This window comes from Chiloscyllium punctatum, chromosome 10 (assembly GCF_047496795.1).
Source record: "Chiloscyllium punctatum isolate Juve2018m chromosome 10, sChiPun1.3, whole genome shotgun sequence".
NCBI lineage: Eukaryota > Metazoa > Chordata > Chondrichthyes > Orectolobiformes > Hemiscylliidae > Chiloscyllium > Chiloscyllium punctatum.
Window position 1 is genome coordinate 76,152,683 of NC_092748.1, and position 27,382 is coordinate 76,180,064.

Genomic DNA, 27,382 nt, shown 5'->3' on the forward strand with positions numbered 1-27,382 from the left:
GGTAGCAAGGAAGTTACACCAGTTCTTAATTAATCTCTCCGTGTGGAACTAGAAACAGTCTAAAGGGCAGGTGAAACTCATCTCATCGTAACTTGTCTGGTATAACAATACCATAACATGTCTGCTCTCAAGAAGATCTGCATAGTTGGATCCGGCAACTGGTATGTTGGATGTGAGATTAGTTTGTTCCTTTTGGACACTGTAAGTACTAGCAATATGGTTTAAATGGGCGGATTCCTTTTTAACTCAAGGATCTGGTGACCAATAATGGGAGAATGTAAATCCACTACCATCTCGAGTAGCTGAGTGCAGCCTGAAAGCGTGAATGCCTCCAATGCTGTTGGAAGATTCAACAGGGAACTTACAAAAAACTGAATGTCAAGTAACTGGTAATACCAAAGACACTAGACCACGAATTGTCGGCAGTGCTACTTTCTTGGTGAAGATCCAGTCACAAATACATGATTCCTATTTACAGGCATTGCCCCTCTTTTACCACTCAAGTTTTTGTTTTTGAAAAAGAATTCTGCTAATGTGTCTAAAAAGTTTTTTTTAATCTCAATGTTGATGAGGTTTTCTGGTCACGGGAGATCAGGAGAAACTATTTTCATTAAAAAACGACACAAAAACGGTGTGGTAAATAGCGAAGAAGAAAGCGTTAAACTAAAAAAAAATCTATAGATGGGCTGATCATTGGCAAATGGAATTTAATCCTGACAAGTGTGAGGCTTTGCATTTTGGGACTAACAAGGTGAGGGAGTTCTTTTTTTATGTTCATTCATTCATGGGATGAGAGTGTCGCTGGCTATGCCCGACCTTAATTGCCCAGAGGGCAGTAAAGAGTCAACCACATTGCTGTGGGTCTGGAGTCACAAAGGCCAGACCAAGTAAGGATGACAGTTTCCTTCCCTAACGGACACTACTGAACCAAGTGGGGTCCCTGCTCCCAACAATCAACAATAGATTTGTGTTTATCATTAGATTCTTAATTCCAGATTTTAGTAATTCAAATTCCGCTATCTGCCATGGTGGGGTTCTTACCCAAGTCCCCAAACTGATTAGATTACTTAGTGTGGAATCAGGCCCTTTGGCCCAACAGGTCCCTGACCCTCTGAAGAGCAACCCCCCCCCCCCCCCGAGACCTGTTCCCCTACATTTACCCCTTCAACTAACACTACGGGCAATTTAGCATGGCCATTTCACTTAACCTGCACATTTTTGGACTGTGGGAGGAAACCAGAGCACCCGGAGGATGTGCAAACTCCACGCAGGCAGTTGCCTGAGGTGGGAATTGAACTCTGGTCTCTGGCGCTGTGAGGCAGCAGTGCTAACCGGTCTCTGGGTTAACAGTCCAATGATAATACCACGACACTATTGCCTCACCTTATGATGAAGGACCCTCGAAAGGACAGCCGATCAGAGGGACCTTTGAAGGCAACAGGTCAGGTAGATAAGGTTAAGAAGGTGTATGAGGGCACTTTACAGGGAGAAGGCAGGAGAATTTGTGTTGAAGCTTCTTGCAGATTTTCCCTGTTTAAATAATACTCTGTTCTTTCGTTCTCCCTTACAAAATTAACAACTTCACATTTTCCCACACTATATTCCACTTGCCAATTTTTTTTCCCCATTTATTTTACTTTCTGTAAATTGTTCATATCCCGATTGCAACCTCAATTTCCACTTGTTTTTGTGTTGCCTGCAAATTCACTTCCTTACTCCAATGGCAGGAGACAGAGTAAAGGTAGAGGTTTGTTTTTTACAGAGAGGAGGGCCATCATCAGTGGTGTTCCACAGGGATCGGTTCTGGGTCCTGTTTTGTTTGTTATTTGTATAAATGTTTTGGATGAGAATATAGAAGGCATGGTCAGTAAGTTTGTGGATGACACTAAAATAGGTGGCATTGCCTACAATGAGAGGTTTTCTAAGATTACAAAGGGATAGTGATCAAATGGGTCAATGGGGTGAAGAATGGCTGATGGAGTTCAATCTGGATACATGCGAGGTATTGCATTTTTTGTACAACAAACAAGGGTGGGGCTTAGACAATTAATGGATTGTGTTGTAGATCAGAGTCCTAAGGATACAGGTACATCATTATTTGAAGTTTGCTCATATAGACAGGGTGGTTAAAAAGGTGTTTTTAGTACACTTGCTATCCTTTGAGTACAGGAATTAGGAAGTCATATTGAGGTTTACAGGACATTGGTGTGACCTCTCCTGAATGTTGGTTCTGGTCACCCAGGTATAGGAAGGATATTATCAAGCTGAAGAGGGTTCAGAAGAGATGTTACTGGATATGGAAAGTTTGAGTTATAAAGAAAGACTGGATAGGCTGGGACTTGCTTCACTGGAGCATAGGATGTTGAGATGCAACCCTATGGAAGTTTATAAAGTAATATGGGGTCTAGATAGAGTAGTGGTAGTTGTCTTCCCCATAGGATGGGGGATTTCAAGACTAGGGGGTACATTTTTCAGGTGAGAGGAGAGACATTTTTAAAAAAGATATGAAGGGCAATTTTTTTTAAAGTGTGGTTCATGTACGGAATGAACTTCCTGGCGAAGTTGTGGATGTGTATACAACTCTAATGCTTAAAAGATATTTGGATAGATACATGAAAAGGAAAGGATATGGGCCAGGAGCAGGCAAATGGGGTTAGTTTCGTTTGTTCTTAGTTTAGTTCAGCATAGACTGGAGGGTCTGTTTCTGTGCTGTAACCCCACTGGTTACAGGTCACCAACTTGAAAAATAACCCCTTACCCCCTCTCCACTAGCAAATTCTCTATCCATATCAATAAACTACCTTTAGCGCCATGGGCTATTACCCCTGTACTCTGCAATGAGGGCCGTTGTCCACAATCTGCACCCTGCTGCCAGCTAAGTGATCTCGCCCATAATACACTTGCTTCCTGATGCTTTGGCCTGCTGAAACACCCTTCAATCTCCAAATTGGGCAATTAAATTGTGGAGAGCATTTGAGAAACCTGTTCTTCTATGTTTGCAGCTACACAGTAGCCTCCCTGCACTACTACTTGCTTCCTATCCAATCTCTTGCATAAGACTGGACGCCAACCTAAAAGCAAGGCCAATTTGACAAGCCCTTGAGCTCTTTTAAGGAAGAACGTCCTGTGACGAGCCAAGGCCAGCATTTATTGTCCAACACTAGTTGCTCTTGAACTGAGTGGCCTGCTTGACCATTTCAGAGGGCAGTTAAGATTCAAGCACTTTACTGTGGATCTGAAGCCACGTGCATACCAGACAGGATAAGGAAAAACAGCTTTCCTTCTGGAGGAAGAATGCCTTTTGTCATAAGTAATGACTCCACTGAGAGATTCACAACAAAAATATCAACAGACAAGTGCTACAATTAGGCATTGGCCTGTAACAGAGTGGCAAATGAAAGACCATAAGACATAGGAGTGGAAGTAAGGCCATTCGGCCCATCGAGTCCACTCCGCCATTCAATCATGGCTGATGCGCATTTCAGCTCCACTTACCAGCATTCTCCCCATAGCCCTTAATTCCTCTAGACAACAAGAACCTATCAATCTCGGCCTTGAAGACATTTAGCGTCCTGGCTTCCACTGCACTCCGTGGCAATGAATTCCACAGGCCCACCACTCTCTGGCTGAAGAAATGTCTCCGCATTTCTGTTCTGAAATGACCCCCTCTAATTCTAAGGCTGTGTCCACGGGTCCTAGTCTCCTCGCCTAACAGAAACAATTTCCTAGCATCCACCTTTTCAAAGCCATGTATTATTTTGTACGTCTCTATTAGATCTCCCCTTAATCTTCTAAACTCCAACGAATACAATCCCAGTATCCTCAGCCGTTCCTCATATGCTAGACCTGTCATTCCAGGGATCATCCGTGTGAATCTCCGCTGGACACGTTCCAGTGCCAGTATGTCCTTCCTGAGGTGTGGGGACCAAAACTGGACACAGTACTCCAAATGGGGCCTAACCAGAGCTTTATAAAGTCTTAGTAGTACATCTCTGCTTTTATATTCCAACCCTTTTGAGATAAGAGATAACATTGCATTCGCTTTCTTAATCACAGACTCAACCTGCATGTTTACCTTTAGAGAATCCTGGACTAGCACTCCCAGATCCCTTTGTGCTTTGGCTTTATTAATTTTCTCACCATTTATAAAGTAGTCCATGCTTTTATTCTTTTTGCCAAAGTGCAAGACCTCGCACTTGCTCACGTTAAATTCCATCAGCCATTTCCTGGACCACTCTCCCAACCTGTCTAGATCCTTCTGTAGCCTCCCCACTTCCTCAGTACTACCTGCCTGTCCACCTAACTTCGTATCGTCGGCAAACTTCGCTAGAACGCCCCCGGTTCCCTCATCCAAATCATTAATATATAATGCGAACAGCTGTGGCCCCAGCACCAAACCCTGCGGGACACTGCTCGTCACCGGCTGCCATTCTGAAAAAGAACCTTTTATCCCAACTCTCTGCCTTCTGTTAGACAGCCAATCCTCAATCCATCCCAGCAGCTCACCTCGAACACCATGGGCCCTCACCTTGCTCAGCAGCCTCCCGTGTGGCATCTTATCAAAGGCCTTTTGAAAGTCTAGATAGACCACATCCACTGGGTTTCCCTGGTCTAACCTACTTGTTACCTCTTCAAAAAATTCCAACAGGTTTGTCAGGCATGACCTCCCTTTACTAAATCCATGTTGACTTGTTCTAATCAGACTCTGCTCTTCCATGAATTTAGAAACCTCATCCTTAATGATGGATTCTAGAATTTTACCAACAACTGAGGTTAAGCTGATTGGCCTATAATTTTCCATCTTTTGCCTTGATCCTTTCTTGAACAAGGGGGTTACTACAGCCATCTTCCAATCATCCGGGACCTTTCCTGACTCCAGTGACTCTTGAAAGATCTCAACCAATGCCTCTGCTATTTCCTCAGCAACCTCTCTCAGAACTCTAGGCTTTATCCCATCGGGGCCAGGAGATTTATCAATTTTAAGACTTTTTAACTTTTCTAGCACTATCTCTTTCGTAATGGCAACCATACTCAACTCAGCCCCCTGACTCCCTTTAATTGTTGGGATATTACTCATGTCTTCCACTGTGAAAACTGATGCAAAGTACTTGTTAAGTTCTCCTGCTATTTCCTTATCTCCCATCACTAGGCTCCCTGCATCAGATTGAAGTGGCCCAATGTCTACTTTTGCCTGTCGTTTGTTTCTTATGTACTGAAAAAAACTTTTACTATTATTTCTAATATTACTGGCTAGCCTACCTTCATATTTGATCCTCTCATTTCTTATTACACTCTTTGTTATCCTCTGTTTGCTTTTGTATCCTTCCCAATCTTCTGATTTCCCACTGTTCTTAGCCACTTTATAGGATCTCTCTTTTTCTTTAATACATTTCCTGACTTCCTTTGTCAGCCAAGGTTGTCTAATCCCTCCCCGGTTAATCTTTCTTTTCTTGGGAATGAACCTCTGTACAGTGTCCTCAATTATACCTACAAACTCCTGCCATTTTTGCTCTAGTGTCTTCCCGGTTAGCCTCTGCTTCCAGTCTATTTTAGTCAGTTCCTCTCTCATGCCTTCATAATTACCTTTATTCAACTGTAACACCATTACATCCGATTTTGCCTTCTCCCTTTCAAACTCCAGACTGAACTCTACCATATTATGGTCGCTACTTCCTAAGGGTTCCCTTACTTTAAGATCTTTTATAGAGTCTGGTTCATTGCAAAGCACTAGGTCCAGAATAGCCTGCTCTCTTGTGGGCTCCATGACAAGCTGTTCCAAAAAGCCATCCTGTAAGCATTCCATGAATTCCCTTTCTTTAGATCCACTAGCAACATTATTTACCCAGTCCACCTGCATATTGAAGTCACCCATGATCAATGTAACCTTGCCTTTCTGACATGCCTTCTCTATTTCCCGGTACATGTTGCGTCCCTGGTCTTGACCACTGTTAGGAGGTCTGTACACAACTCCAATTATGGTTTTTTTGCCTTTGTGGTTCCTCAATTCCACCCACACAGACTCCACATCATCCGACGCTATGTCATTCAATACCATAGATTTAATTTTGTTCTTAACTAACAAGGCAACCCCACCCCCTCTGCCCACCTCTCTGTCTTTTCGATAAGTTGAAAAACCATGGAGGTTTAACTGCCAGTCCTGACCCCCCTGTAACCAAGTCTCTGTGATGCCTACTACATCATAATCATTCACTATTATCTGTGCCATTAGTTCATCTTGTGATGGACAATCTTTACTACCTGGTTGGTTAAAAGAGCCTTGGCAAAACTATCCTTTTGTGTGTCTGGCATAACTGTAGCCTCTTCTCAATGAAACCATAGCAAGATGAAAAATAAAATAAAATTTAGGTATTGACTAATTTAGAGTCAGAAAGGAAAGGGAAAAATATCTTAATGATTGTCACACTGAGGATTCTTCAGGGAATGCTACAAATAGCAATACAAAATAATGAAATATTTTCATCTATTTAATTCAGTCAACCTTAATTAGCATGTTCTCCCTCGCCTTCTGATAAGGAACAAATCCTATTCTTGTCCTAGAACATCACGTATACATCTCCTACAGGACCATGCCAGTATTGATCACTTGCTAGAAGGGGCAATGATAAGGTTCTTCAAATCAAGAGCAAAGGGTTGGTTTTCAGCAGCCTACCACTTTCTTGATGCATGGTCCCTTGATCAGGTACTGAGTGTCTGTGAATAAAAGGACTACTCCCCCATCCCGTGCTTCCTTCTGCATGTTTCAGTGAGACCAGAGGCAAAGCCTGCAAAGGGTTTTGCGAAGCAGCATTTGGGAGGGACTGGAGACTTGTGTGAATCTTATTAAATCTGAAGAGTTGGAAGCAAGTACTTCCTGGCTACTGGAGTTTCTTTAGATATTAAGGAGTATAGGATTCTGGCTCCCATGAATGCTGTGAATTATTTGGTTCCACATTCTACATGACATTATATAATTAACACCCTAAGTTAAAATGTCAGAGTAGGTGAACATGAGCAAGTGATGCAAGGATGATTGTGGAAATTCAGTTTTGCTTAGTAGGGAAGAAATATTTTAACAATTTCTAACTGACTTCTGCCTGTCTCTTTCAGGGGTTCTGCTATTGCAAAGATTATTGGCCAAAATGTCAGAAAGTCAACCCAGTTTGATTCTACTGTGAAAATGTGGGTTTATGAAGAAATAATAAATGGTAGAAATCTTACAGATATAATAAACACAGACCATGAAAATGTGAAGTATTTGCCAGGCTATAAGCTTCCAGAAAACGTGGTAAGGCAAAGATTTGCATTCAAGAAACATTGCACAAAAATTGTAAAATTTTACTTGTTGTTTTTCTGTCTTTGTGGTAATGTAGCCCTCTGCTAAAGTGATATATTCTCAATGTTACTCTTCTAAAGATTTCACAATCATATCTTAATGATTGCTGCCCAGCTGCATTGAACTTCAAGCTGTGGAGGAGCCAGTGTTGGACTGGGGTGGACAACGTTAAAAATCACATAACACGAGGTTATAGTCCAACAGGTTTATTTGGAAGCACTAGCTTTTGGAGCGCCGCTTTTTTTGTTCTTCAGGTGGTTTTGTAGTAGGATCATACGACGCAGAATTTAGAGCAAAAGATTAGTGTCTTGCAAGTAAAATGATACATTTTAACAAACCTCGATTGTTGTTAAGTCTTTCATCTTTTAGAATGGGTTACAGGTTTTGGTTCATTGATATGTAAATCTCAGAATTTCGTTTAAGTCACATTCTCACAACAAGTTAAGCTTTTATTTTTTAAAAAAGATAAGATCTCAGCTCAGACAATGCCTTTTAAAGGTGTGAGGCCAGAGCCTGTCTGTATCCCAATCTTGACTCTGACTGGATCGATTTCCAAAGTGGAATTTAAAAAATATTATATGGATTGACTGCCTGCAGATTGTGTATTTTTTTTGAGCAAAATAGAATGTATCTGTAAATATAATTCTGCAAATACAAATTCACCCAATAGACTTGTGTTTACACATGTGAGAGAGTGAGTGCATGTGAGTTTTTTCTGTGTGTGCAAGTGTGATGGGGTAAAAGCCTGTGAGAGGGTGCATGTGTGGGTGTGAGTGGAAGGGTTTTGTGTGTGTGTGGGGTTCCGTCTGAAGTGTTCCCTCCCAGTCGGGGAACATTTCAGCAGTCAGGGATCTTCCACCTTGGATCTTTGGGTAATCATCCCAAGGTGAACTTTGGGACAGGCAAAAATGCAAAGTGGCCAAGCAGAGGCTGATAGCCAAGTTTGGTACCCATGAGGATGGCCTCAACTGGGACCTTTGGATTCATGTCACACAACAGGTGACTCCCCTCCAATATTCTCGCGCTCTCTCGCTGCTCTCCAGGACAGACGCAAGTCTATTGGGTGAATTTGTCTTTGCAGAATTATATTTACAGCTGCGTATGTTTTGAGCAAAATAGAATGTAATCTGCAGACAGTCAATCCATACAATTCCACTTTGGAAATAGATCCAGTCTGAGTCAAGATTGGGATACAGACAGACTCACACCTTTAAGGCATTGTCTGAGCTGAGATTTTTTTTTATATGTATAAAACCTTGAGTTATCTTAAGAATGTGACTTAAAGTTCTGGGATTTACATACTAATGAACTGAAACCTGTAACCCATTCTGAAAGATGACAGACTTAACAGCAATCGAAGGTTGTTAAATATATCATTTTTACTTGCATGACACTAATCTTTTGCTATAAATTCTGTGTCCTGTGATTGAAGCAGGATCATCTGAAGAAGGAGCGGCACTCCAAAAGCTAGTGCTTCCAAATAAACATGTTGGACTATAACCTTTTGTATTGTGTTCAAGATGGATACATTAAATAGTCTCTTATACCTTTTTAGGGTACAGACAGATGAATGCTTTTTTATTTCTTTGTTACCTGTGGTGATACACAGTAAAGTCAGAGTAACAATCAGGGATATAACATTAAGATTGAAAAGACAATTTGTGCTGAAAAACATAGAACATAAACAAGATTATAATTTTTTAAGTTAATTAGTTCAAGCTATGAAATGTTTACACCACAGTATCAAGTTGTGTGTTTTAGCAAATAGGACCATTTGAAAGTTATGATGCAAAAGGAGGCAATTCAATCTATTGTGTTTGTGCCGACTGAGAAAAAATAAATGAAGCTTCCCATTCCAAACCCACCTTCCAGCACTCTGTCCATAGCTTTGCAAGTTACAGCACTTCATGTACTATATTAAGTACTTTTTAAAAAATAAGCTGAGTTTCTGCTTGCACAACAAAACAATGTAGCAATTTCTAGACTCCTACCATTCTCTAGGTGGAAAGTGTTATGTCACCATGGCCCCTGTAATCTTTTCTACTTCTTAAACTTAAATCTATGGGTAGAAAGTGAGGACTGGAGTTGTGTGGTGCTGGAAAAGCTCAGCAGGTCAGACAGCATCCGAGGAGCAGGAGAATTGATGTTTTGGGCATAAGGCCTTTGTCAGGAAAGGCTTTACTCAGGAAACGTCGATTCTCCTGTTCTTCAGATGCTGCCTGACCTGCTGTGCTTTTCCAGCACCACACTTTCAGCTTGTTACTGATTTGAGACTGAACCACATTGTTTGTTTGCTTATTTGACTCCAAGCTCATTATTTGACCATATTGTCATACTATTACTATTTCTGCTTTTGTGACGATTGCTCAATTATCCATCTGTCTGCACTTCCTTTCCACTGGAGAATTTAAATTGAGCAAGATAATCTGGAACCACAGTAATGCATTGTGGTAAATAGTTCTTTGATGCCAGATAAATGATCTCTTCCTGGTTATTAAAACACATGCAGTAATAAACCTTTTTTTGTAAATTTAAAAACTGTTCAGTATAGTTACAAGCAAAAAATTGAGTCATATCCTAGATACAAACTTATTGAAGGAAATTCTGGAGAAACCTGAATTTCAAACACTCAATCCTGAGAAGGAATGAGTGTTGTTTGCTTGAGACTTAAATTACATCAGTTAAAATTTGAGGGCTTATAAAATAGGAACATGCAAGTAAAGAAATATGAAATTATTATTTGTTTTGGTTGATGGATTCGTGACAAAAGATGACCAATTTAAAATTATTACTCAAAGGAGGAGAGTAGTTGGGAGAAATCATAAAGATATATTGTAGAGTCCCTACAGTGTGGAAACAGACCATTTTGGCCCTACTAGTCCACACGGACCCTCCTAAGGGTATCCCTCCCAGACCCATTCCCCTACCCTATTACTCTATATTTACCCATGACTAATGCACTTAACCTGCTCATCCTTGAGCACTTTAGGTAATCTAGCGTGGCCAATTCATCTAACCTGCATACCTTTGGGTTATGGGAGGAAACCAGAGAAAACCCATGCAGACACTGAGAATGTGCAAACTCCATACAGACAGTCGCACAAGGCTGGAATTGAACCCAGGTCCCTGGCACAGTGAGCTATCATGCCACCCCCAAGTGTTCACAGATGGACTTAGTGGAACCTGGAATGCTTTGCCAGAGGAATGGTTGGGGCACCTTTTTCAGGTGAATTGGCCATGCTAAATTGCCCGTAGTGTTAGGTAAGGGGTAGATGTAGGGGTGTGGGTGGGTTGCGCTTCGGCAGGGCGGTGTGGACTTGTTGGGCCGAAGGGCCTGTTTCCACACTGTAAGTAATCTAATCTAATCTAAAGGATGACTGGATAACATAAGAATATAACATAAGAACTAGGAGCAGTTTTAGGCAATTCAGCTCCTTGAGCTTGTTTATGATCATGACTGATCTCATCCTGGCCTCAACTCCATTGTCCTGCCTACTCCCCATAACCCTTTAACCCATTACTAATTAAAAATCTGTCTCCTGGCATCTACCATTCTCTGGGATTGTGAATTCCACAGATTCATGATCCTTTAAGAGAAGTATTTCTCCTCCTCTCTCTCTGTTTTAAATCTCCTACCCTATCCTAAAATCATGGTCTCTCATTCTAACTTGCCAGACCTGAGGAAATGTCCTTTATACAAATACATTTAATATATACCTCCAATTAGATCGCCTCCCATTCCTAAATTTTAGAGTGTTTAGGCAGTGCTGTAGATCTTTCTTCATCAGAAAAGCACTTCATCTCTCGAACCGTTCAAGTAAATCATTAATGAACTGCTCCCAGTGCAATGACTTTCCTTCTCAAGTAAGGGGACCAAAGTTTATGCAATACTCCAGGTACAGTCTCATTAATACACTTTACATTTGCAGCAATAATTTCTTGAGCAATATTAGCCAAAATTCATTTTGGACTTTTTTTTATTATCTACTGTACCTAAATATTAGTTTTCTGCAATTTGTGCATGAGAACACCCAGATCCCTCTGCACCAAAGCACTCTGAAATTTCCTTCCCAACTTCCAACCGAAAAGGATAACCTCACGTTTACTCTTGTTAAACTTCATGTGCCAGATTTTGGCCCATTCACCCAACCTATCCATATCTATTTGCAATTTTTAAATTTCTTCATTGCAACTTACTTTTCCCATGTGTTTTATTGTCATAAATATTTAGAGCAGATGGAAATATAGGAATAGAATAGAGATGTGTAGTGGGATTAATTTTAGATTGTTGCAAAAGACATCTAGCACAGAGCTGCAGCATCAAATAATAATTTTTGCAATAAGTATCAGTGTTGTTTGCTTTGTAGCTATACACCATATTGAGATGATAAACTTTCTGATAGCAGTGGTCTCCAAAAACCTTGCAAGACTGTATAGCTGGCAAACAGTTACTGTTCTGATTTAATTCAGTAATAATGTGTGATGGCCTCATCTGCCTTGTCAGAATTTCACAGATTGCAAGACAAACCCAATTAACTTCTAGAACCCCAAAAAGCAAATTATAATGTATTTTACTTTATTCTAATAGATGTTAGCTTGTTTGATGGTTCACTCACAAGTCTATACCAAGACTTTACAGATTCCTTTTACAACAGTCCGTCAATATAACTTCAATTTGTTTAAATTATTCTTGGTATTACTGGACTGATTCCTGAGATGATAGGAGTGACATGTGAAGAGAGAAAGGATCGATTAGAACTATATTCATAGAAGTTTAGAAGAATGGAGGGGGGGGGAACATAAAATTAAAACAGGACTAGATAGAACGAAGGGCCACAGTCTAAACTTGCAATGTAGGCCATTTAGGTCTGAGATTAGGAGAAATTTCCTTATCCATAGAGTGGTGAGCCTGTGGAATTCTATGCCACAGAAAGTGCAGTATCTGCAGGGAAGGGTTATACCCAAAATGTCGACATCCCCTCCTCTAGATGCTTCCTGGCTTGCTGTGTTCTTCCAGCCTTCTGCCTGTCTATTTTGGATTCCAGCATCTGGAGTTTTTTTGTCTCTAACAGAAATCTTTTGAGGCCAAAACATAGAATGTACTAAGGAAGGAGTTGGATATAGTTCTTGGGGCTAAAGGGATCAAAGAATATAGTGGAAAAAATAAAACCCAATGAGATACAGGATAATGTGTTAAATTGGATCAAAGTTGGCTCAGTAACAGGAAACAGTGTGTATGGTGGATGGCTGCCCTTGCAAATGGAAAGTTGTTTCAAGGGGGGTACTGCAGGGCTTGTTGTTCCAGGCCCATGCTATTTGTTTTATAGATTAATGATTTGGACTTGAATGTGGGGGCGCAATTAGGAAATTTGCAGATAATACAAAAATTGGTCACACAGTGAATAGTGTAGAGGATAGGTGTAAGCTCCAAAATGATGTGTTGTTGCTGTTGGCAGGAAAGTGGTGAATGGATTTCAACTCTGATAAATATGAGGTAATGCATTTCAGGAGGTCAAACAGTAAAAGGAATACCCAATAAATGGGAATGTACTGAGGGGTAGATGAAGTGAGCGATCTTGGTGTGCAAGTGCACAGTTCTATAAAGGTAGTGGTACAGATATCGAAGGTAAAGAAGGCATATGGAATGCTCTTCATCACTGGCCGAGGTATAGAATACAAAAGTAGGGATATAATGATTTAAACCGTAAAAAACACTGAGACAACATAGAGCAATACAATGCAGAGCAGGCCCTTCGGCCCTCGATGTTGTGCCAACCTGTGAACTAATCTAAGGCCAACTCCCCCAATATCCCATTATCATCCATCTGCTTATCCAAGGATTGTTTAAATGCCTTTAATGTGACTGAGTTAACTACGTTGGCAGGCATTTAAACAATCCTTGGATATTACAACTGAAGTATTGTATGCAGCTCTGGAAGGAACATTATAGGAAGAACATAATTGCTCTGGAGAGAATGCAAAGGAGATTTATGAGAATATTGCTGGCACTGGAGAATTTTAGCTGAGGCAAAATTAGAGAAATTGGTGTGGTTTTCTTCAGAACAGAGAAGGCTGAGGGGTGACATGGTTAAGGTATACAAAACTGTGAGGGGTAGAGATACAGTCAACTAGAGGATCATATTTTCTTTGGCAGATAGCTTGTATCTGTTTGTTTGTACTCAGTGGCAGAAGGATTAGAGGGAATGTCAGGAAATCTACTTTTATGTAGAGGGTGGTGGGTGCCTGGAATTTGCTGCCTGAATTAGTGCTGGTGGAAGAGACCATAAACACTTTTCAAAAGTACCTGGATCTGCACCTTATTGCTGTAAGCTACAGGGCTGTGGGCCATATACAGGGAGAGGGGATTAGAAAGGGCTTTCCATATCTTTGGGTCAGCATGGACAAGATGAACTGATTGGCTGCCTTCTGTATTATATCATTTCTGTGGTTCTGTTTCCTGATTTTATCAGGAGAAAGCAGGAACTGGGTACTAGTTTGGATGGCCAATTATGACCATATTGAATGGTGGAGCAGGTTCAAAGGGCCGAATTAGTTACTTCTGCTCCTATTTTCCATGGTTTTTGTTTGCAAATGATTTCCTGTTTTACAGATTGCTGTACCAGACATCACTGAAGCATCAGATGGGGCAGATATATTTGTCTTTGTTTTACCCCATCAATTTATTGGACGACTTTGCGATGAAATGAAAAATCGTGTGAAGCCGGGTGCAATTGGAATCTCGCTGATAAAGGTAAAATTTGAGAATTCAGTGAATGCAAAGAATTGAGATTCCAGATTTGGGATTTTGGTTTCTTGTAGACCAGCGCTGTTACTTTAGTTTATCCCTTTTTATTACTCTTTTTCAAACATAGTTTAGACAATATTCTCCTTCAACTTCTAGATGGCTCCCTTCATGTGTAGTATATTGGCATTTACAATAATTTCTAAAATAATCCTTGCAAGTGATGCAGCAAGTGTTTATACCAAAATATATACTTTGTGGTTTCTTAATGTGTGATTTTTATGTCTGACTGTTTCAACAAAGTCATGATTTGGAGATGCCGGTGTTGGACTGGGGTGTACAAGTTAAAAATCACACTACACCAGGTTGTAGTCCAACAGGTTTAATTGGACGCAGACTAGCTTTCGGAGCGATGCTCTTTCATCAGGTGATAGTGGAGGGCTCTTCTATCGATCGAGCCCTCCACTATCACCTGTTGAAGCAGCATCGCTCCAAAAGCTAGTGTGCTTCCAATTAAACCTGTTGGACTACAACCTGGTGTTGTGTGATTTTTTTTTTAAACTTTGTTTCAACAAAGATCACTTGTAGTAAGTTTAATGAACTCCAAATGAATTGACTCATTGTAATTATTAATACTATGATTAATTCTGTTGCATTAATATCTGTCCTGTTAAATTTCATAATTTACTGAGCCTAATTGTATTTTGTTTTGCTGTTGTAGAATGTCTAAGAAACTACTTGTAAATTATTTTCTGTTAGGCCTGCTGAAGTCATTATTTTTGAAATGAAAGTACAGAAACTAAAGACACCAACGGTTTAACAGGCATTGCAACATGCTATATTTAACATTAATCATTTACATTAGGACAAAGTGTTATTTATAATTACATGAGATAACAAATCTGTCATTTCACAATGTGTCATAACTAGAACTCTGGTTATCACAAATTTGATTATGTATATGAAGAAAAATTGCTATAATTCTAGATCTAAACATTTCTTTTAATCATTTTCTTTCTTCTGTGTTGTTCTGAACAAAAACTGTCATGAAATCACTAATCCCATACTTAAATGCACTTGCAGTCCTGCTCTAATACAGCAAAAGAGTTTATTGGTATATGTCCACATAGTGGCCAATTTACTGTTCCCATTAGAAAATGTACAGGACTATAGTGAAATCCATGTGTTGTGTTAATCTCTTTTTAAATGTTCCAGCTAAGATGCTTTTGATAATTATATAGTAGGTGGTTAGTTGCTATTTTTTGCCCTTTTAAGGATACGATAAAGGAATAAAGACTTTGAGAAAAAACATGCGTTCAGTACTTGAAACAATGCCTCTAATCTCAAAAGTACACATGGCTCATGTGCAGCTTGATTTTCTTTGCAGCAACATCTGCACTGCTACCAATATTTCAAAGGTTTTCCTTATCTTAATGATACAGGAATTCAAATGTGCAGTATCATTCCAGTATTGTACTCCAGCACCAGTTCAAAGTACTCTAGTAAGGTGAAAGTACAAGCAGTTGAGCCAAGTTAACTGTTGAAGATTAAACCTCCACACAGTGAATTCCCTGGGATATTTGGTGGAAAAGAAGGGCATATCAATGGCTGTTCTGTAGAGAATGAATATACAGTAGGTGCATTGGTGAATATGTGGGGTAGAGTAGACAATGGCCATGGACATGCTCATGAGCGTTTTCTAATATTAAGACCATAAGACATAGGAGGGGAAGCAAGGCCATTCAGCCCATCAAGTCCACTCTCCACTTAATCTGGCTGATAGGTGTTTCAATTCCACTTAAGGGCTACAGGGAGAGTGCAATTAATTTATTGCAAGATCAAGAATTTATCAATCTCTGCCTTGAAGACACTTAACATCCCAGCCTCCACTGAATTTCACAGGCCTACCACTCTCTGGCTGAAGAAGTTGACTGCCACTAATTCTAAGGCTGTGCCCAGGGGTCCTAGTCTTCCTGCCTAACGGAAACAACTTCTCAGCATCCACCCTTTCTAAGCCATGCATTATCTTGTAAGTTTCTGTAGATCTCCCCTCCACTTTCTTAACTCTAATGAATACAATCAGAGGATCCTCAGCTGATCATGTGTTCGGCATACCATTCCAGGGATCATCGTGTGAATCTCCGCTGGACACGCTACAGTGCCAGTATGTCCTTCCTGAGGTGTGGGGCCTAAAATTGGACACCGTATTTTAAGTGGGGCCTAACTAGAGCTTTACAGATTTGTCAGGCATGACCTTCCCTTACTAAATCCATGCTGACTTGTTCTAATCTGACCCTGCATTTCCAAGAATTTAGAAATCTCATCCTTATCCTTATCAATGGATTCCAGAATTTTACCTACAACCGAGGTTAGGCTAATCGGCCTATAATTTTCCATCTTTTGTCTTCCTCCTTTCTTGATCAAGGAGGCTACAACAGTGATTTCCCAATCATCTGGAGCTTTCCCTGACTCCACTGATTTTTTTGAAAGATCAGTCAGCGCCTCCATTATTTCCTCAGCCACCTCCCTCAGAACTCTAGGATGTAGCCCATTGGGGCCAGGAGATTTATCAGTTTTTAGACTTTTTTTTTAGCTTTTCTGGCACTTTTTTCCTTTTGTAATGGCTACCATAGTCAACTCTGCCCCCGACTCTCCTTAATTGTTGGGATATTACTCCTGTCTTCCACTGTGAAGACTGACATAAAGTACTACTTCAGCTATTTCCTTATCTCCCAGCATTAGCCTTCCAGCATCAATTTGGAGTGGCCCAATTTCTACTTTTGCCTCTCATTTGTTTCTTATGTATTGAAAGAAACTTGTACTATCATTTCTAATATTACTGGCAAGCTTACCTTCATATTTGATCCTCTCCTTCCTTATTTCTTTGGTATTCTTTGTTTTTGTAGCCTTCCCAATCTTCTGATTTCTCAGTGCTCTTGACCACTTTATAGGCTCTCTCTCTCTTTTTTTTTTCTTTGATACATTTCCTGACTTCCTTTGCCAGCCATGGCTGTCTAACCCCTCCCCGGATAACCTTTCTTTTCTTTGGAAAGAACTTATGTGCTGTGTCCTCAATTACACCCAGAGACTCCTGCCATTGTTGTTCTACTGTCTTCCCATGAGGCTCTGCTTCCAATCAATATTACAAAACTAGGTTGGAAAGCTTAGATGCAGAATTATTTTTGGAATTCTGGAGAAACTCCTCTTAAACTAATTCTTCAAATTCACTGGCAACAATGACACATATATTCTTCCCGTGCCTTCTGATCTGTGTTAATTAATAGACCATGGGTTGGCCATTTAGGTCTAGGATGAAGAGCTCTTTCTTAGTAAGAGTCCTGAATCTTTGGAATTCTCCATCCGCAGAGCTATGGCTATTTAGCTGTTGACTCCAAATGCAGAGATCAATATACTTTTGGACACCAAGGGAATCGAGATATAATGAAAGGATGGAAAAATGAAGTTGAGATGGAAGAGTAATCATGATTGTGTTGAATAGTGAAGAAGACTTAGGAATTAGGAGCAAGCATAGTCCCCTATGTATGAGGTTTAAAAATAATTATTTATTGTGGGACATGGCATTGTTGCCTGATCAGCATTTATTGCCTGTCCCTAGCTGCCCTTGAAAAAGTGGTGAGCTACCTTCTTGAATCACTGCAGTAGGTAGACCCACAGTACCCAGAATTTTGACCCAACAACAGTAAGGAACAGTGTTTTATTTCCAGGTTGGGTGGTGAGTGGCTTGGAGATGGTAGAGATGTTTCCATAATTTGCCCATTATTTCTATAAGTTAATAATTTTGAATAAACTGGACTGAGGTTATTTTTATATTTAATTCTTAGGGAATTGATGAAGGTCCTGATGGTCTTAAGCTAATATCACATATAATTCGTGAGAAACTTGGGATTGAAATGTCTGTACTGATGGGTGCCAACATTGCTAAAGAAGTAGCAGATGAAAAATTCTGTGAGACAACAATTGGTAAGAAACATGAGTGCTTTTGATGTTCTTCTAATTTTTTAAAAAACAAAACTTAAATATAAAACACTAATTTACTTGCATTGTGTCTAAATGATGCTTTTATGATTTATTGTCACTTATACTCTAGTATCAGCAACACAGTAAAATACAGTGATCAGTTTCAACTGTTGCAACAATCTGGCACCATTTTGAATTATTTAAGAATAGAAAAATACAGCTGAAAGAGTACACTTTCATTCTACCACCTCCGCCATGGGTCCTGAGCCAGCTGACCAATGACACATGTGCTTCCACCCTTCTGCTACCAGTACTAGATCCACCAATGTCGAAGTTGCCCCTCTTCAGATGCCACTTTTTTTTTGTCACTGGGCCCACCTTGCTGATAGTTCGCCAATGCCAGGTACCATGCTGGACCCACACTCACTTCGCTACCAGGAGCTGGGGTCTCCACTGCCACCTGATTTGACAACCAGGAGTCCCGCTCCAGGCCACTCTTCTCAATGGTGTCACCTTCTCTGTCACTGCTGACATGAAAATTATGAAGAAAAAGAAACGAGACAAAAAGGGTAAGGAAATATGGGAGGAAGCAGCCAGCCTGGAGCAGATGGGTCCAGGGTCCTGAACACTGCCTCCTTGCTGGCACCACCAACTTAGAAATCAGCTTATCAGTTCTATTAGATTCTTAACTATAAAATCAACGTGACATTCTTTCAGAATCATTGGTGATTTTCTCTGTAGTATATGAATTAGAGCACTTACAGTCGCTGGATGTTAGCAGCATTACAAAGACTGTTATGGAAAAAAAGTGTGATTGAACCTGGAGTCATCTTTCAACATAAGTGGCTATCAACCATCTGTTTCTTCCAAAACCTAGTAGTAATCAGTGAATTAATCTTGGTCAGTCTCTTTATGTAGAATTGTGATTTTTTTTTTCTCACTATATTTTGCTACTTTTGTCGCAATTAAAATGGTAAATATATATATTTAAAAACAGAATCTTGGAAATATTCATCAGGTCACTTCTGGAGGGAAATGCTCACGTCCTTTCTTCAGTTGCCTACTGGTTGAAAACCAGTACATGTCCACCTTAGTTCTGAAGAACAGTCATAGCACTGTAACATTGAGAAGGAAGTTCAGGACCTACCTGGGGTATTTGAAAAGGTGGAAGGGGGAAATTCATTCGGTCAGAGGCTAAAATTTAAATTCCTGCCATTGGATTTAAGTTTTAGGATTAAGATCTCAGAAAATGCAGGTGTTCCCCACTGAAATGTTTGGGAATCTCTTTTGCATTCATGAGCATGCCACGAATTCCCATTAACTAACCCAGTCCATTGGAATTATGTCCAAAGTCACAATCTTGTCTCTCAAAAGTGAGAAAAATATATGTTCACAAACCTGGAAGAATAGATTTTTTTTTTCCTGGAAACTCTGGTGAATGCAGTCCTTTTCAATAGCTTTGATTTTCATAACCAAGGTATTTATTTGATTAAATGGTTATATTTGGCCCACCTAGCCAGTGTAAGTGAGGGAGCCACACTTGCTGATGCTAGCAAACCTAACTTAGCACGTGTGAGGGGTTGATCACAAAAGGGGCTCAACAAAACATTCACAGATAAACACTTGGAAGCCATGGCAAGGAATTAAACTTCAGGGTTCAGGTGTTTTGAGGTTTCAGAAACAACTTGGACATTGGAAGTAAACAGTTGGGACACTGAGGGGAGAACCACAATGATAAGGGTAAGGCGGAGAAAGAAAATTGGGTGCTGCATAAAGGAAGTGAGGACCAGAATGATGCAATGAGATGTGCTGATGGGGTGAAGCAGCAGGTAATTGGAATAAGAGGCAGTGTAAGGCTAATTTTGGGAATGGGGAGCTGAATGGTTAGGGGCTCAGGGTCAAGATCCGGAAGGCCAAGGGACATTGAGTTGGGCCACACCGATAGAGGGGAGATTGAAGCATGACAGGGGGGCATCAGAGGAAAGAAGCCCATTTGCAGTGATTGGGGGAGGGGGGGGATGATTGTAGGTTAGGGAAGAGGATTAAAGTTGAAGGAATCTAAACAAAAATACACATGGACCATTATTCTCTTAATGCTCATCAAAACAAGTTGTCTCAGGAAAATATGCAATAAAAATGGGAAGGGTCAGAGATCTATCTATATAATTTACTGCAAAGATTAAAGATTGAATCGCCAACAGCAGCAGAGATCCTGTGTTCAGAGGATTCCAGCTATGGAGCATTGATCAGTATCAGAGAAGGGGAACTAGGGTCTTGAGTGACATTGAGCTGGATACCACAAGGTCTACAGAAAGTTGTAGCTAACTGCAGTGGAGTGCTGTGCTATATATAACCTAGCTTGATGATGAGGTGGCTCCATAACTGATAGGGAGATGGATCAACCCCATCTCTTTCAATGAGGAAGTCTGACAAGCGATTCTGAGGGAGGCAAAACTGTTAATGTTGCTGCAGAAGAAAACAGAGCAACAATGAGACATGGCCAACAACCGAAAGAGAATCTCCTAGTGGCTAGATTTTACTGAGTAATTTTGGGAAAATATGTGGCCACTTGAAGCTAGAAGTCAATTGTGACTGTTTTTAGGACAGAATTGCCTTTCAATGTTTGAAAGCTAATGTATAGATTTTATGCTCCTTTTTCATGGCATTCAATGGAAGTTATTTTCTTAGTCTTTCTCCAGTGAATTCTTGCTCAGTTTCTAGACCAAAGTCTCAATATAGAATAATACATGGGGGCTATGCATACATCCCTCAAATGTCAATGAGCAAAGAGTATTAATCAATTGCAGAATTTTAGAGGCTGTACACAATGCTGATTTAACTTTACAAACCCACATGTCCAGCTTAAGGTTGTGCTTTTCCAAGGTCTGCTGCCACAATAAAAAAAAAGCAATGTTTCCCATTTTTCAGATTTTCTTCAAAAGACAAAATCCCACCCTATACAGATGCTGCCTTAGCTGCTCCATACTTTAATATTTTATTTAAATTACATTTCCAGCTTTTGTCTTACTAGTTCAACACCAATTTATTTTTTTAAAAAAGGTGAACTTACATAATCTGGTTACTTAGCTTTTATTGTAAAGGTGATATTATAAAACTGCAAATTTGCTGTGCAAATGAATTCATTCTGATTATAGGTAATTGCTTTGAAAATTAAGATCAAAGTGCATACAAAGAATTTTGTTCAAATGAGAAAGAAACTGTTTCAACATCCTGGTTGTGGTGTAATCACATTGCAAGAACGTTGCAATACGTTGTTAAAACCTTTTGTCAAAAAGCTTAGTGAACTTTCACAAGTGACTTATAATTTTACTTTTTTTTAAATGTATGTATTTGTCAGGATCCAAAAATAAAACTCATGGAAAGATCCTTAAGGAGTTAATGCAGACCCCAAATTTCAGAATTACTGTAGTAGAGGAGTGTGACACAGTGGAAATATGTGGAGCATTGAAAGTAAGTGATTATCACACCTTTAATCAATAGATCTGGATGATATGTTACACACACACACACATTATAAGAGCTGTACATTATTTGTTTTCATATAAAACATGAAATCTTTCAACCTTGTTGAAATATTGATACATTTTACATCAGAATTGTGTTTTCTGCTTACTGAATTCAGATACACCCATTTTAAATTTCCAGAAGTTGACTTTATTACTGACGTTTGTAATCATTTAACATTTTAAAGCAATAATGTCTCAGGTTGCTTCACAGGAATGTTATAAAGCAGAATCTCCTATCCAGCCATCTGTGGAAATTATAAGGGCGGATCCCAATGGTTAGGAGCATTGTTTTCAAAAAAGGAGGTAGTAAAGATCCTTAGGATGTGAATTCCAGGGGCTTATAGTCTAGACAGCTAAACACTAAGCTACCAAAAGTAAAATCAGAATTAAGTGAGTGCAGATATCTTACAGGGTTGTGGAATTGGAGGAGATTACAAGGATAGTGAGGGTGGACACCATGGAGGGATATGAAGACTAGAATGAAAATTTAAAAATAAGAGCTTTTTAAAAATACATTCCAGAGATCTAACCTTTGTTTTCCGGGCCAGCATTTATGTCCTTCACTGATTCCCTTCAAGAATATGGTGGTGAGCTGCCTTCGTCAACCCCTGCAGTTCATTTAGTGTGGATACAATTGACGTTTTAAATTAACTGACTTGTTTGTTTGTTTTTATTTATATTATTCAAAAACAAAAAAAAGACTCTGGAAATATTACATTGGTAAATATAATTGCTATCTTGAATAAAATCCCACATGCTGTATCAATAATTTAAAGGAATTGGTGATTGTTTCCCCTTCTTGTACACGACAATTCTCGTCCTTCTTTTCAAATAAAATGTCTTTTTTGCAATGCTTGGAAATTACGTTGCTAACTATTTTTGGTTTCTACAAGTAGTGGATAAATGAATGAAAAGACTGATATACACAATACTCAAACTTCAATTTGGCATTGTTGAAAATGTGTGCATGTGCATAAATACAGAACAATTAGATCCATGGTAGTATTTGTGTCAGCATGTCAGATGTTGTTTTTGATTTAGGAACTTTTTACTAACACATGACCTCTATCCAACTGAAGGTCAAGACAATTTCTATGGCACATCAGTAGAGTAAGAGGTGTGTGAGGTCCTTTATAATATTATTGTGTCACTGGACCTTGTGAAGTTAGGTCAGACTGGCTGATTTAATTATTTTTGAATGAAGGCCCAGCTGAATAGGTTCAAAACTATATTTGATTAAAATAGGGATCACTTTGAAATATAGCAACAGATTCATGCTGCAACCTGCCATACTGATCATCTGTTATACATCCCACTCCATTTTCCCCTCAACTGATTGAGAAGGAAATTCAGACAGAGAATCTAACAGGCAATAAACCTGGAATCCTTAGTTTACCACAGCTGCTGAGGTTTAAAGTTATAAACAATCATTCCTATATGTTAGAAAATATTGATGAAATGTATTAAGAACTATGAACATTCCACTGCCTCTTAACCCAAATCTTTAATAGGAACATTACTCCTATTAGTGCAGATTAGTTTTTTTTTCAACTTTTTCTGGGAATATATCACAAGTATTGATGATTCAAACTCCCCTGTAAGCTTTGACCTGTTCAGAACTACACTATGCTAAGCTCTAACAGACTATTAGCTACCCTCAAAAAAATAGTGCATGTATTGAAGAGTGTTTTATTTTGCATTCTTGAAATTAAATCTATTACCTTCTAGCCAAAAATTGTGGCTCCTCTTAAAATGATCAAAAATTTATAATTTGAGCATTTATTAATAAGATCAATGAGAGAGACCAGGGGAAGTAGGGGTGTGAAGTCTTTTTTATTTAAAGCCTATTTCATACTTGCTTTCTTTGGTTTCATACTCAATTGATTCCATATGAAATATTTTTGAATTTCAGCCTGAACTACAATTTTCCAAAGCCCACTTCATATTTTAATCTCCCTTTTATGTAATTCTTTTAATTCTCAGAATATTGTAGCTGTTGGTGCAGGGTTCTGTGATGGGCTTGGTTATGGTGACAATACAAAAGCTGCAGTTATCCGCTTGGGATTGATGGAAATGTTAGCTTTTGCGAAATTATTTTGTCAAGGACCAGTAACATCAGCTACCTTCCTGGAGAGTTGTGGAATTGCTGATCTTGTTACAACTTGCTATGGAGGGCGCAACAGAAAAGTAGCAGAGGCATTTGTGAAAACTGGAAAAGTAAGTTCGTAAATATTTCATGTCCTTGAGTAGTCAACATTGGATAAAGAAGTCATATTTTAATGTTCTGCTTTTCATGAGAAAAGTAAGGAAATTCATACCATCCAAAATGTAACAGTCCTTGGAAGTCAAACCTTTATTGATTTTACAAGGCAAATACTACATACATAATAATAAATTACAGAGGAACCTCGATTAACTGAATATTAATTATCTGAATTTCAATTATCTGAAGAAGGTCTCAAAATAGAGGTGTTTTCAACACTACTTCTTGTTTACAATGATTTCAAATGAACCCAGCTTACTGAAATGCTGCCGAGAACCGTCCTGGACATCAATGGGAGCCAGACACTGTCTCCAAATGACTAACCTCCCACTCTCTCCCCACACTTTCCCTGGAGTTGTACACAGAGTGTACCCTAAACACCAACTGCCCCCCCCCTCTCCAACCTTCTCCAGACAATCTCTCCAACATTGTCCTGTACAGGGCAAAGGTGGAACTTTTCAAAAAGTTGCGTGTGTGTGCACTATTTTGAGACTCAGCCCCCCCCCCCCCTCCTTGCCAAAAAGGCAGTAGCAGTCTTACTGTCGGTGTTCAGTCCAGCTGCCCCAGAAGGGGGTGGGGTGATGAGGGTGGACAGTGGGTGGGGTTGCACAGGAGGGGCAGGACAGATGGGGGCAGGCGGGCCGGCCAGCTGGAGAGGACGGGGACGTGGTGGGGGCAGAGTTTGATGGGGTTGAGGGCAGAAGGGGTTACTGGGGTGGGAGGGGCTGGATGGGGAAGCAGGGGTGGTGGGTGGGGAGGCAGGGGCTCGTGCATGGCTTGCTGCTGCCTAGTCTCCTGAACAGGGAGCAGACTTAGCAAGTGCTCGCTGTGTCAATCCCACTGAACTGGGGGGGTGGCGAGGCGAGGCTTCAGCAATGTTGCAGGTCCCTTACACACGTGTGTGTCTGCTCGGAAACAAACTCTGACAGAGGGAGCAAGGCAGGCAGAGCCAAGGAAAAAGGAAACTTCTGAAAACTCCGAGCCACAGAGGAGAGGCCTCAAATCAATTACCTGAAAGAAATACTGCCCACCCAACTCATTCAGATAATCGAGGTTCCTCTGTACACAGCATGAAAAGTAATCAAAAAGGGAGGAATTTGAAGTCTAGTCTTAAACTGTAGAAAAGTAAGGAAGTTAAGTGAACAAAAATAAATCTTGCTGTGTATTAGACACTAAATTAAAACAAAGAATTGTGGATGCTGGAAATCTGAAACAAGAACAGAAATAGTCGGAGATACTCAGCAGATCTGGCAGCATCTTGCAATGTTTGCAGTGTGAAGCAGACTGACCCCAGTTTGCATTTTTGGTTGAGATACATGTATACTTTTTAGCAATGTTAAATCTAAATATACACCATATTGTGCACAATGTAGTTGACAGCAATTAGACTTTGCTGAATAATCAGAATATAGGCCACATAATCATACCATAATCTTGCATCTATATTTTAACCAGGCCATTGAAGAATTGGAAGGAGAGATGCTCAATGGGCAGAAGTTGCAAGGTCCTCAGACTTCTGCTGAGGTGTACAATGTTCTTAAACAGAGAAATCTGGTGGACAAGTAAATACTTTTTAAATACTAAATGATTTGGCTTATTTACCTATTACTTTAATGAATGTGTTAATGTATCATGTATTGAAGAATAACATTAACAACCACATTTATATTGTCCATGTAATGGAGTACAACATCCCAAAGTGTTTTACAGAAGCCATATTAAATAAAACGTGATGCCATATCCCACCAGTCGGTTGTTACTCAAAAACTGTCTTGGATATAAATTCAATAGTTTAGTCACTTTATTCATTTGTGAAATATGAAAATGTATTTTTCATAAAATCCCTACGGTATGGAAACAGGCCCTTTGGCCCGACAAGTTCACACTGATTCTGCGAAGAGCATCCCACTCAGATTCACCTCAGTACCCTAGCCCTGTAACCCTGTATTTCCCATTGCTAATCTACCTAACCTATACATTCCTGGACAATATGGGCAATTTAGCATGACAAATCCACCTAAACTGCACATTTGGACTGTGGGAGGAAACCAGAGCACCCAAAGGAAACTCCGTATAGTACTAATATGTGTATGCACATGGTCTTCATTTGCTACTGCCAGGTGTGGGTAGAATGGTCCCATCTCATATTAAATTGTTTCTGACCAACTTTTGTATTTTTCTCGCCCCACAGATTTCCACTGTTTGCAGCAGTTTATCAAATCTGCTACCAGAGCAGACCAGTCGCAGATATCATCACATGTCTTCAGAACCACCCAGAACATATGTAACTTGAGCTAACTCAGGCCAGTCCATGTTATAAACACAACCTTTTGTTTTTGCAACTATAGGATAAGTATAACTACTTTATTTTAAATTTATCAATATAAACTGATCACTGAAGATACTTTTTTAAAAAGTGAAACTTAAAATGGAAGTGGTTTTTAATATTTGTATTTTAATTCGTAGTCAAATGCAGTTTTTATATGGACTTGTGAAATCTTGCTGAAATCACTAGTGTTTACTAATGTTTCAACAATAATCTTTGAACATTCCTTTTGTCAATACAATTTCGCAGCATTTTATCTTTGGCCTTAATTTTCACTAATAAATGATGTAATTAATGTTTGTCATTCAGTTCAAACTTAAGATTTCAGGTTCATTGGAACTGACTGCACTAGGTAAGTGCAGTACTTAAACAGTAAAAATAGTTCAATTAAATGTTTACATTGTAAACATTTGAAATTTTATGCCCTAGGAAATACTTTAGCATAAATGTTTTCAAAAATATAACTTGGTCATTGCCATGTCTGACTTCACAAAAATGAAACACTAGAATCTTTTAGAACGTCATTGTAATTAACAGCATGTTTTCATAGAGATTAGTGCACATATATTAATGGCTTAATTTTTAAAAATAAACCAACTCCATAGTCAACACAAAAATATCGTGGTTAGGTGGATGTGCTATTAAAACTTCCTTTTGAGATTTAAAGATTGTACAACTTTGTAATTGATTTTATGTCAATCACAATAAAATATTTTAATAAGTGGTTTTGTAGCTTTTAAAGTCTATTTACCAATTTTGGCTTAAACACTTTGACTCCACAATACTAACAGTTTTACTACAATCTCATAAAGCATATTTATCAAGTACTGGTTCTCATTTTCATAAGATTATAATGCAGATATGAAACTATTAGCCTCCTCAACACCCCTCCCCCCCCCACTACTGTTCTCTTTCTTGCATGAGATGCTGTTCAATATTTCCTCTTTTTTTCAAGCAGCTACCTACTATCCTTTACAATTATTTGAGAGCAATTGACCATAGGTTAATAGGATCCAACCATCTACTGGATAACTTTTAACTTAGTGCCTGTACCACCCCAAGTAGTGATTAGATGAAGTTGGAATATTAATTTTTAAAAATGTTGTTAGAATTGTAGATTTAAAAATTGATGATTTTTGATCCACATATAGTTAATGGAATTAAATGCTTTGTGTGTTAAGCACAGTATTTTATTTGAGGAGAAAGTAAGGAC

The 27,382-nt window shown here is 39.4% G+C and overlaps 1 protein-coding gene across 1 annotated transcript; it reads left to right on the top strand.

The window, feature by feature from the left end:
- On the top strand, positions 1-26,893 carry LOC140482314 (glycerol-3-phosphate dehydrogenase [NAD(+)], cytoplasmic-like). The gene is made up of 8 exons (XM_072579591.1): positions 1-161; positions 7,108-7,285; positions 13,944-14,084; positions 17,918-18,056; positions 21,412-21,524; positions 23,564-23,797; positions 25,299-25,405; positions 26,035-26,893. The coding sequence occupies exons 1-8, from the start codon at positions 118-120 to the stop codon at positions 26,129-26,131; spliced, it is 1,053 nt and encodes a 350-aa protein (XP_072435692.1). The 5' UTR covers positions 1-117; the 3' UTR covers positions 26,132-26,893.
- Positions 26,894-27,382: the final 489 nt, after the last annotated feature.